The sequence below is a fragment of the Varroa jacobsoni genome, unplaced genomic scaffold, assembly GCF_002532875.2.
Source record: "Varroa jacobsoni isolate VJ856 unplaced genomic scaffold, vjacob_1.0 scaffold_718, whole genome shotgun sequence".
NCBI classification, from domain to species: domain Eukaryota; kingdom Metazoa; phylum Arthropoda; class Arachnida; order Mesostigmata; family Varroidae; genus Varroa; species Varroa jacobsoni.
Window position 1 is genome coordinate 210,432 of NW_019213620.1, and position 11,460 is coordinate 221,891.

Below are 11,460 nucleotides of genomic sequence, written 5' to 3' on the forward strand. Positions count from 1 at the left end.
TCAATTTTTACCTTTTCTCTGTAATTTGTAAATTATTTTTATCTAGCTTTCTGTAGTTCGCTTTGTTTTTAGCTCTTAGTGATGTAATTTTTACAATAGAAGTCTGCTTCTATCCCCCTTTCCCATTTTTCACACTTTAGTATGTTTTAGTTTTTTCCCTCGATATCGTGAGATCATTCTGAACGGTCTTAGTCAAAGCGCACCTATTCATATTACCCTGTATCTTTTAAAAATGAAAGGAATTTGAAAATTATTTTTAGATTTCATATCACACAAAAGAATAGAAAGATCTGAAACTGAAAATTAAGAACAACTGCTATAGGTGGCTTTGTTTTTAAACGACATAATAGAACGATAACCGTAACCGTAATCAAATGCTTTGACAAGTAAGCGTAGTCACATATCTGTTTTGTCAGAACGTTTGTTACGATCGTATCGAACGCTAAACACACTTATGTTTGTATACACTGAAATATCCACGCTGTTATGAGTGATAAATTATGTTTTGAACATCGATATCTTTGCAATGAACCGATCTAAAATGAAAATTCGAAGTTTAAAAAAATAAGTATGAACATTGAGTAAGAAACAGCCAGGGCTACGTATCGAGGCTCTGCTAGAGGGCACACGAGACTCTTTTTTGAGGGTAAGAGATAGCCGATGAGGAGTGGGTCTAGGCTTGAATTTTCAAGCTTGCTTATAATAAAGCTGCTTTAGGAGAGAAACACAAGTTGCTTTCTTATAGAGATAGATGCTTAGGGGCCTTCGCTATAAATCGAGAAACCCTGGACACTACGGGCGGCGAAGACCATGTCCGATTTTTTCCTGTATCTTTTAATATTACTCGGATGTTTAACTTAGTATATTTTCGATCTCTGGCTTTTATCCATTCTATCTCATATGATGTCTGGTCCAACTGGATCTTCCAGTTTGGATCACCTTGGAATTCCACTAAGAAATCCTCGTTGAGCTATATTATATCGTTGGCATTTTTATGCATTTGTTGGCCTTACGTGATTAAATTAAACATTAATTTTAAATGGAGAAAAGTCACAAAACCGCCACATCTCTCAGAAGAGCTGTTACTTATAATTAATTCGGCAAAACAGTTCCTAATGTATTATAGGTTTTAGACGTACATTGTGACAGTATCTCTGTTAGGGGTAAAGCCGGTAAATGGGCCTGGCCCAAGTGACTAGGCCCAAAAGAGAAATAAAGGCGTTTTGCGCTTACGCACGGGCATACAGAATTTTCCACACAACAAATATTTGGAAAAAAACATGGAAGAAAGATCCGTCGAGTAATAAACTTCTGGAGATCTATATATTATTTTTGCGCCCTATTCAGGACACTTACAGAACTGCTGTATTGTATACAGAAGCATAAGGATCCTGCATGAACATTCAGATCGTACTCTTTCTGTCATTAAACATTTCTAAGGTGTTGCTAAGAAATAGTTATGTCTATGGACTCAGACTTGGCTTTCTATTGAATTTGCAGAAAAGCAAGGAGCTTCAGCAGTTAGTTGCCCAACTTAATCAACCAGATCCGGTGCAGATTGTTATAACAAATTCGCACCATGAGTCGAACGCTGGTGCCAGCAAAATCAAACCCATAAGTACAAGACCTGAAGTGAGCTCACCCTCGCAATCCCAGAATAATTTCACGTCACAAAAAGCAACAACGCAAGGTAAGCGAATATATGTAAATTTAATATGTTTTTTTATTTATTTAGTTTTTTATTATTATTATTATATTTAACATCTTTTCTATGTTTCTATTCTGTCTTGCTGCTAGACCAAATTTACGTTTAGAATAAAGCAGTTTCCGTTAAGGCTTTCTTTTTTGAAGGGAGGAAAAGATTTGTTCGAAATAATTAGGACTTTGCCAATATCTCAATACATAGAAGACTATGATAGCGATTCCTTTTGCTTCAGCTATATCGTTTTGTGGTGGGAGACAGACTTTTCTAGCTGATGTAACAGGTTTGAACATTGCCTCAACTCTGGAAGTCATGCAAAGCACAACAACTGGTTACATCCATACGTTTCGGTCATTACAGAGTACAACCCCAGGTTAGAAGAGTCTCAAGCCTTCCGATCGCATCGTCAGGACTCAGTGATATCGAGTTCGGAGGATACCGACAATCTGGTACATCATCACAAGTCCGACAGCAGGTACGTCATTCGTTGTGGTGATGTCAACAAGTTCGCTTTTTCTTTTGGCTTTCTGGTAATAGGAGAGATCTAGGTCTGGGTAATGGTAGCGCTGTTGGAGGCGGCGGCGGCAGCTACCGCAGCAGCGGCTGTGTTGATCACGTTAACCGCTAGAACCGTATGGTATGTTATTACGGCTCTACGGACGGAACTGGATAACTGTTTCTTATTAAGTTACACTCCTGACGTAAACCAGGCCTAGGTCTGTCAGTTATACAGGGAAAGTCGATGTCCTTCCCGTTTACTTTGCTAGAATAGAATACGTCCAAATGGAATCGAGTAGCGATGATGGGTCTAGATATGTGGCCGTTTTTGCAGTACACAAGAAGGGTAGGAGGCCCATGTGCTCCTGAGCTAATTCACCGCCTAAACGAAGACATTGCCACACTGAACAAGGGAGAGCCTAGGTTTTTTTTTGGAATTACATCGGTAACCACTGTACAGAAATGAGATTACGCAGTGTCAATGCGCTTGTGTGCGCAGATGTCGCATTCGGTGTGTGTCGTATGTACATATACGCCTTTCCTCTTTTTCTCCGTGTTGTAACGGCAGGCTGATTACTGTCGGGCGCAGTAACTTGAGCGTAACTTGTTGTTGAATAACTCGTGCGCCGAAGAAACATGCAGAAGTAACGTAAAAAATAATTCGTAGAAATTTTGCAATGACCACTTGCCCACCATTGCCCAAATAACCTAAGGGCTATAGCTGACTTAGGCCGAAAGTTAATGTATTTACGAGCCAAGCGGGGTTAAGTAAACTGAGATGCGCTGGATGGAACTTCTTTCTCTGAATCTTACAGTACGGAAGAGCTGGAAAAACATGGACGATTACTACGCTAGGAGTTGATCTTTGAGTTATGGGTCTTAATATAAGTAGCTTGGCAGGCTCGATTGAAACAGCCATGCGGCAGAATAAACCTGTTCTACGCCTCTTGACCTGGCTTTTAGGCTCTTTGGTATTCGATGGAAACCTCGGGTCTCTTATAGGGAGCTCCCTCCTTTCAATCCGTTGGCATTCGGCCCTTTGAATCGTTCGCGTTTCGCTTTGCTAGTATTAAAGCTAGTGTCGTTCTTCAAATACGAATGGCAAACACTATATCTGAACGCATTCATGAGCACTATCTTCCTTCGGACAGGTTTACCGCTTATATAGATAGCACAATACTATGTATTAGTATGTTATATATTCATATGGTATTGCTTCATGTGTGTTTCGTTTCGTTTCGTGGGTGTTCTATCGCCATATTGGTGCTCATACTGTTTGATTTTTCCAGAAAGCTTTCAATGGCGTCGCTTCAGGGCAGTCTGCTTGTGGCAACCTCGATACTTGAGGGCGCAGTGAACGCATGCGGAAACGTTGGCGTAAGTAACGTTGGTGTAGAGTCAGTGGTGGCCACTGGCGGAGGCGGCGGAGACGTGGGCGGTGGAGGTTCGAGCCTCCAGGCGACACAAACGCTTCGGCCTTTGTCGCTGATTTCAGAGGTGCAGCAGATGATGCAAAGCCAGCAAGTGTGCTATCATTCAGCAGGTGGCGGTCTTGGAGCTACCGGCCGAGATGAATTCGATGATGATTGTATTGATGAGGGACACCACAGTCCCACTGGCCATGAAGACCGGCCGCACAGCCAGGTTCGTTTTACATATTGCAGTTCGATTATAGACCCGTGGGCGTCTGGCACTTTAATACGAAACACATGGACGCGCATGCAGTCACATTTCGGAATCTGTTCACATAGTTACTAATGGCGTAAAGAGTGAACGCAAATTAGCCACAAACTACTGTAGACATATATACGTACGCAACGTCGCCTGTAAGCACCGTTCGACAGCTTCAGTTGCGGACAAAATAAAGAAAGCCTATTTGATAGGAAGTAGATAGATCAAGGTAGATCATTGCGGCCTAATTAGTAACTAAACTTTAAACAATCGAGGAAAAGCTCTTGGCCAACACGACATTGAAGTGATGCATACTGCAACATTACTTAATGTATAAACGTCTTACTTGAATTGCCTCCTAAGAGTTTAGGCTGATCTAAACGTGTTGATCTTGCATGATAGTATAGTTACCTTAAGTTCCATGCACGTCGCCGGTTTGACAGCCCGGACACAATAAAAACAATGGTTGCCTGACGTGTAAGCATGTTTACGAAATCGACCTTAATCGCACTCATTCGGCCCTTAAATTTCAGGGCTGTTACGGAGTTGGTGTAATATGTTCGTCGCAGATGAATTATCGCAATCGTAGCTACGGGGTAGAGAGCGTCACTTCTGCCAGCAATAAAGTCGTCTCTAACAACATTATCGACTGCGGTATAAACGGTTGGTGCTACAAGTACTAATATGCACAAGACGGAATATCATTTTCGGCTTCATAATAACCATATTCAGCCATTTTAGTCTTAGCTAAATATGCTTGCTCAGTGATTCGCGAAGAGTACGTAGTCATTTGCATATCGCTTCATCAGAAGTGCCTGAAAAAGAAGAAGAGACGGGCTCGCTTTTTTTTTATTTCTATTAAAAGCAATACCTTTGTCGCTTGCGGCTAGCGCTTCCAAGAGACAGAAGTACCATGTTCAACTTGAAGATATGAAGGGCAAAACGCGTCAAATCGGCGCGACCTTTAGATAGTGTATACAAAATAAAGTGGGTCTGGGGCATATATGTACACTGAGCTTCCAAGTTTCTCGCTTCTTTTGTTCGTTGTCGCCATCATTGTCGAATTATTGATGCCCTAATTTTTCCGACTAGAAATTATTTCCCATCTGCTCCATTCCTACCTGGCGCCCCTTTCCTTTATTACGAAAGCATTCCACAAATTCTCATATATCCTTTTATTTTCACTAAAGGCGATTGGGATGAGCTCCGTTTAGGACAACAAAATGAACGCTGGGTCTCGTCTATCATTAGAATGGGGATATATCTCGGACGGGAGCAGAACACTCTGAGGCTTTAGAGGGTTTTCGGACGGCTTGAAAATCAAGCCGATAGAAAAAACGAGTAAGTGTGGGGCATACCGCCCTTGACACAAGAACCTAACAGCGGTAGCAGCGGTTTTAACTCTGTCCGCTGGGACTTTCACTCTCTTTCAAGTCTTGTCAGAGCTAATTTTCATGCCCTAAGCATCCACATCCCCATCTAGTGACCCTTACGCCGTCCTACTTGGAAAGCAACTTCGCGAATTCTCTTACGCAACGGACTAAAGGCGTGGAGGGGGGCGCTTCACTACTACGAACTCGACGGTTATGAAAGGGATAACGAAGGTTGCTGAGCATAATGCGGGTGCAGGCGGCTTTCAAGGAAGGAAACTATGGATTTTTGCTAGTGCTAGTACAGAAACGTCGTAACGGCGCCAATAATGGCCGCACTACTTCCCAGGGAGGCGTTTCAATGGAACAAGAAGACAACCGTGGCCGCCAAACCAACCAACAAATCAAGCACACAGCTAATTTACATTGTCATTGTAGCATAATACACACCTATGGGAAAAAATGAGAAAAAAGTTTGAGAGAATCTTCAAGGCTGTGGTGTGGCTGAATTTTGAAGTCCTTTTTGCGAGCTGTGAAACAGGTCTCGATGAATCCGACATCGACAAGGAGCTTAACCGCGATGGGCCCGGACGGGCACTAAGCGGTCCTTAACACCGGCAGGTTGGACCGCCGTACTGTCTAGTGGACTACACGGTAGAGAAAGCTAGGTAGGCCCTATGATATAATAGACGCATAACGGCTGATTCTTTCGCTACTGAATGGTTGACTCAGTGGCCAGAGAACTACGGAGATAAAACTTTGCAAGGACAAGGCTCTAAAAATAAGCCGTCTAAGTCATTTTCGCTGTTTTAATGCTTTATTAGTTATGGTGTGTGCATGAAAAACTTTGTGAGTTTATGCTAGTACGTCTGCGTAAGCGTCTATGCGTACTTGTGCGTTCCACAATGGCTCATGGTAACGTGTAGCTCGCACGTCGACACACTCCGTTTTACGCTGGAAGCCGACCCTTTGAAGTAGTACTTAGTGGCAGTACGAGACGTCAAAGTCGAAGCTTGTGTATTTCTACGCGTTGTTACAGGAATCACACTATCCAAAACTTGGCCAGAGCCGAAGACGCTCAGAGGGGTCATTCAGAGCGTCTATAAGCAAGCCAAGAGGTTTCAGCGGGAAGGGGAAATCTCGCACAACGACATAAATATGTAACTGCTTTCGTGAACCAACATCGCGCACTTTCGTGTGACAGGAACCATCCGCCCTTAGATCGGAAGCGTGCTGTAACTCGATTGAAAGCACAAGCATATTAGTAGTGTCAATTATAACATTTCGTCATAAATCAGGGTTCGCTAATCATCCGCCATATACGATGGTGTCTGTGTGTGTATCTGCATTTTATTTTCCTCCGCTTTTCCATCCTTATTCAGGCGTTAACATGTCAGTCAGTAGGCTGAATCCTGAGTGCACTTGCATCGTCGGCGCAAGCGACCACTCTATAGACTCACGTGTGCGGCGACGAACGAAGAGCCTTGGCGCTCTACGACAAGGGCAGGCTCAGGTTGACACCGAGGTCGAAGGTCACACAGCCTCGCAGGCTGACAGCGGCACGAACAGCGGCGCAACCTTGCGTGATCTTACAGCATCGTCTCAATTTCTACCGTACCTTTTCTCGAACCAAAGCGCCGTACAGCAACAACAAGATGGTGGGCACCATCCGACCAACTTTCATCACCCTGGTAGTGCCGCCAGTGGCCTTAATCATCAAGATCGGGCGGCCCTCTTCGCAAGTTACCCCTCCGTTAAATGTGATATAGTTGAGTACTTATGATTGTTGCTCGGTTAAGCAGTAACTATTCCTACTATTATATTATTATAATCATAGCATTATTACACAACAAATGCACGTAGGAGATTTAAATGGGACGATAAGGAAAAATTCAGCGGTAACTGTAATGATCAAGTGGATATAGTGATAATTAAAGGAGGGGAAAATATCTAGCATGGTTTAGATGAAGTATTCTAAATATTACCGGCTTCTTCGCGATATATTATTGTACAAACAGACAGTGTTACACAACAGTATAGAAGATCAGTGACGGCGAAGATTCGTGACAAATGCTAGTTATGAATACTGCTTTACGCGACTCTGAGATTTGCATGTGATCTAATTGAACAGCAGTAGCAGCGAGAGCGTCCGCTTGCGCAAGAATATCTATCTCACTATAAAACTCTACGATCCTCTGTTGTTTAATTCAGTACGTTACGTTGACCGTTGTATGAAATTATCAATAACGAAAATAGAGCGTCGTGTGAACGTTATAAGTATATTCGCCATTTTGCTAAACCCAAACTTTTCATACACACACACACACACACACACACACACACACACGAATATGTGTTTCTGTACACACGTGGATCTACATTAGCTTTGTTAAAGCAGCAATTGTCAGGGTCATGCTGATGGGTAGCGGTGGCGTAATGATAGACGATAACATCAATTCGACAATTACAGAATTCATTGACGTTCTTTCTGTGTTTATGTGTGTGTGTGTGTGTGTGTGTATATGAAAGTGTACGAGTTTATGTACTGAGTGTATGCTCCCTTGCGTACGTGTGCATGTATTTCTAAACGACGAAGCCTAAAAATGTCTATTATGATTAAAAAAGATGAAAATAGTAAAGTTGTTGAAAGGAATCGAATTAAAAATTGTTGTGGCTATCCACTTGGGTGTGTGTTGCTAGAAACTGCGTAATGGCCCGTGCATGCGGCGACCTAAAGCCCATGGCAACGGAAAAGGGTAAGCCAAACATGCATGAAATAAAGCACTGGACAACACATTGTGGAACAACGAAGACAGATGCTCGGAAGATGCAGGTTGAAAATAGGCAAATTGGCCGAACAACAACAACCTAAGGAAGTCAACCAACTAAAAAGTTTATTATCAACCACTTTGTGGATGAACTATGTGTTTAGCGATCACTAACAAACAAACAAACGAAACGAAACACATTAACAGCCGACTACAATGAGAAAATAAAGGAACGCCGATAATGCCACGCCATTTTCTACAAAGTTTTTTCGACCGTTTGATTGAGATTGACAGACGATACGATAAGAAAGAATATTAGACGATCGAGGACGGCATGAGAGACAACAACAGATATAAACAAAGACAAAAAGAAAACGAAATAACGATGACCATAAGCAAGCACGAAACAAAGCAATCGCAATGGAAAAAACTATTGACTTAAGTAAACATCGGCAATCTTACTACTGCTGCTGCTGCTGCTGCAACGAATTGCCAACGACGATGACAGCTTTGTACATAAAAACACTAGATGACGATTAATTATAACAAGCAGATGGACAGGACGATTCTTTAACAACAAAGCAACACGAATGGCGCTAAAAGTAAACATCATCACCACCAAAAACAACAGGAAATTATAGGTTTTGACCCGACCGACCGCCGCAGACAAAATCCATATCGAAAAAAGACTATGTACAAGAAAAAGATGGTCAAAAGATAGCGGAAGATCAAGAAGAGCCTAGTGGAAGTGTGTATGTTCTAACAGTTTAAAAAGGATAAAAGTCATCTATAGCGAAACAACTACAGATGTAAACATTGGCAATCGGTAGGAAAATTGATGGCCGTTAATAATGCCCAGGCACGAAGTGGGTTAGACTATACGACCACGGGCCAGTAAGAGTGAACTAAAATGAAAGGTTCAATTTGCTGAACTGCCCGTGCAGACAGACAAACAAACAAACAAGCAGTAGTAGCAGTAATAACAAAAACTACCTTCCGCACCCCCCCCCCCCCGTTTTAATAACGTAGCAATTATAGTTATAATATGAAGACGATAATCGTGCGCAATATTATTACTGTGACGTTCAAATGCATTTTTTTCAAATAGATAATATACATAACACTTGGTATGATATACATATAAGTAAGTATTAGTACTATAAAAGATATTATTCTTGTATAATTGAAGGTGATAACGGATGGCCTGTTCAATAATTCAACGAGTGATTCAATGTTAATTTGTTAACCTCTTTTTATTGGGCCTTCCGGTATTGTTAAAAATGTTTAAAAAAAAAAGGCAAACCCGATAGGATAATTCTACCACAACGTTCCAATCATATTTTTATTGCTATCCTATTTAAATTAGTTCCTTCCCTGCACGTCAAATTTTCAGTGTCCTCGAGGGTCATTACCCCTTTTCATGTGCCCACTTTCTAAATATTAATCCGTTACAAATGAATATGGTGGGGTTCAAAATTGAATACATTTTGAACTAGTTTACCTTGAATATAGTTTTCTTTAATATGCATTAGAGGCACTTTCCTTTATTTTTCTGACGCTTGTTCCAGCGCTGTGGCAGTTTCTGAATAGCCATATACCTACCATTCGCATTCTCATGGGCAGTCTGTCTATTTGTGGCTTTTCAAAATGAACTATTTGTTTTCACGGTGTAAAAAACCCCGTAATTATACGAACCTAGGTCGAGACAATAGGCGGATGAAGCACACGTCAGATATTTTTTGCTTGACCCAGAAAGTAATTGAGGCTGATTATGAAGCTTTCGATTTCCGTGCCAACGGTCTTCGAGCCTTTTGAGGGACTCAAAGTTGCGGGCTGCATTCATTATTTCGTTTTCGCCCAGTTTTTCATGCTGCAGACCTTTTTGATGCCCATTGCATATACTACCGTCATCTTACATCCGAACTCATTCGACACTGCCATCGATTTTTCTCCAAGACGACGCCATCGTCGCCTGGTACTTCTCCGGTTGGCTAATATCTCATCTATAACGACCGCAGGATCCAAACAGGTGACTGAAATTCCGCACGTCACACGTGGAATACACTACATGCACTTTAACTTGCCCGGAGTCAAAACCTATTTTCTTTCTTAACGTCAGCATTTTCAGTATTTCGATTCTGTGACAAGTTGCATGTAAAATGCCGGTTTTAACCGACAGAGCCTGCAGACTCCAAGCTCTGATTTCCTGAAATGCTTTCTCGATTGCGGCAATCGATCGATCGGTCAGTCCGGTCCCGAAGCCATCCACGTACTGCGCTTGTGCTCCAGGCCTCTTTGCTTAATGTCTTCACCAATGTTCAATGAATTTCCGCAGTGCTGTGGCCTTCGAGCAAAAAAATCTCTTGATCATTGGCTTTAAAGGGCAAACGATGTTTTTCGTTCTGAACTTTTCTTTTAGAATAGGTTCAACCGGTTTGCACTCACAAGTTCCGAAAAGACTGAAATATTTACCAGCTAATTTTTTTTCTGCTAGTGGCCCGAAGTTCAAAATGTAATCAGGTTCAAAGCCGACGCGATTGACTTACAACATTCTAGTATTACCCAGCTGAAATTTTTTATCTCCTATCAACGCAGAGTTTTATAATAATTTGCTAACGCTAGAGGTTTCTAAGGTCTGGAATGGCCTTTGGCTTAATGATCGACATTTAGTTACGCAGCCCCGGCAAGAAACGCCGTTATCTCGCTAATCCCACCGCAAGAACAATGGGGGTTCCATGTATTATACAAACTGTGTGAACGCCGTGTTGTAAAGCCGTTAAAGATACAGATTTAGCCGCTCCGACGGGTCTCTTTACATAACTATATATAGACCTCTAGATAAAAATATACATATAAAAAAGACTGTTCTGAATAGAGACAAAGATGAAAGATGTATTACATATGATTGATCGACTGACTATCACTAATAAGACAACAATTGTTTGACAATTTTTTACCATTGTGACGTCGTGGTCGCCGTGACGTCGATTCATACATAAACAAATATAAACACGGAAACAGTACCGAGTTCGACAAAATGCTATATGAACAATATGGCAATAATCATAATGTTGATATTAAACACCGCAATAACATTTATTATAATACCGATAAATAAAGTTGATATACATATTTGCTATCGGAGAAAAATAACATTACCTCTTACGATAATAGTAATTATCTCTCTCTGTAATATTCATAGTACACAAACCTCTGGTATTAACGTATAGATTTCGTACTTTTCCCCTACGTTTGTAAACAAATAAGGGTTAGCAGGTTTACGATGGTCGACAGGTAAATTTGGAACAGGGTTTGTTTTCCATAGAAATTTTCTATCCAAGTGGACAGTACATTAGTGGGTGAACTTAGTTGGGTTACTATGATTATCGCAATGGTTACGCGACTAAATAAAATCGTTTTGTTTTAGGCTTAGAAGGCCCAAAGGTGAGTG

The 11,460-nt window shown here is 41.5% G+C and overlaps 1 protein-coding gene across 1 annotated transcript in view; it reads left to right on the forward strand.

Moving 5' to 3' along the window:
- The window catches only part of LOC111262971 (gamma-aminobutyric acid type B receptor subunit 2), a 100,828-nt gene extending 89,678 nt beyond the window's left edge, over positions 1-11,150 (forward strand). Inside the window, exons 15-19 of the mRNA XM_086969390.1 lie at positions 1,501-1,690; positions 2,063-2,177; positions 3,490-3,844; positions 4,405-4,534; positions 6,624-11,150. Coding sequence (XP_086825516.1) covers positions 1,501-1,690; positions 2,063-2,177; positions 3,490-3,844; positions 4,405-4,534; positions 6,624-7,024 — 1,191 coding nt within the window. The 3' untranslated portion in view covers positions 7,025-11,150. The remainder of the gene's footprint in view (positions 1-1,500; positions 1,691-2,062; positions 2,178-3,489; positions 3,845-4,404; positions 4,535-6,623) is intronic.
- Positions 11,151-11,460: the final 310 nt, after the last annotated feature.